The sequence below is a fragment of the Entamoeba invadens genome, assembly GCF_000330505.1.
Source record: "Entamoeba invadens IP1 unplaced genomic scaffold scaff_1105074726117, whole genome shotgun sequence".
Taxonomy (NCBI): domain Eukaryota; phylum Evosea; order Mastigamoebida; family Endamoebidae; genus Entamoeba; species Entamoeba invadens.
The window spans coordinates 1-878 of NW_004191796.1; the positions used below are offsets into that span (position 1 = coordinate 1).

At 31.9% G+C, this 878-nt stretch overlaps 1 protein-coding gene across 1 annotated transcript; it reads left to right on the forward strand.

Annotated features, from left to right (window-relative positions):
* Positions 1–42: 42 nt before the first annotated feature.
* EIN_120960 (protein serine/threonine kinase, putative) lies at positions 43–598 on the forward strand (the record flags this gene model as incomplete). The annotated part of the gene is made up of 2 exons (XM_004184798.1): positions 43–283; positions 330–598. 2 exons carry the CDS (start codon positions 43–45, stop codon positions 596–598), a joined length of 510 nt encoding a protein of 169 aa, XP_004184846.1.
* Positions 599–878: the final 280 nt, after the last annotated feature.

An 878-nucleotide genomic window follows, 5' to 3' on the forward strand; every position in this document is an offset into this window, starting at 1 on the left:
ACATTGGGAATTACATTGGAAACAAAAGTAGCAATTAAAAAGATGAAAGAAGTCGAACACAATGAAGAGTCAATGGAAGAATTTAAAAAGGAGGTTGAGATGTTAGACAAATTCAGAAGTGAATTTGTCGTTCACTTCTATGGCGCTGTTTTTGCACGTAATAAAGTGTGTATGGTCACGGAATTTGCGACATATGGAAGTCTTCAAGACTTAATGAAACACAAAACTTCGAATGAAATTGACATGAAGTTAAGAGTGAAAATTTGTCTTGATGCTGCTAAAGGTGTATTTACACGAGAATGGGATACTACACAGAGACATCAAACCAGACAACATTTTAGTCTTTTCATTGGAGACTATCGAAAAGGTTAATGCTAAATTGACTGATTTTGGAAGTAGTAGAAACGTCAACTTGTTGATGACTAACATGACATTCACCAAAGGTATTGGAACACCAACTTATATGGCACCCGAGGTTTTGAAAAAAGAAAAGTATAAAATGAGTGCAGACATTTATTCATTTGGAGTAACAATATACGAGTGTGTTGGGTGGTGTGAGGCGTACCCAAAAGATGAATTTAAATTCCATGGAAAATAGCCGAGTTCGTTATTTCTGGAAAGCATGTGAACAAAAATCCATCAATGAGTGATAACATTTTCAACATCATTTCTGAATGTTGGAAACAAGATATGAACAGTCGTCCAAAAATAGAAGACGTTGTTCACACTTTAGAAGTGTGTTAAACATCAATTACAATTTATTTTTCATAAATAATAATTTACTATTTAAACATAAAATGAGTAAAAGTAGTTGCTATACTTTTAAATGCAAAGTGTAACATAAAAATTTTAATAATTATAATTATAATATTTCTCTT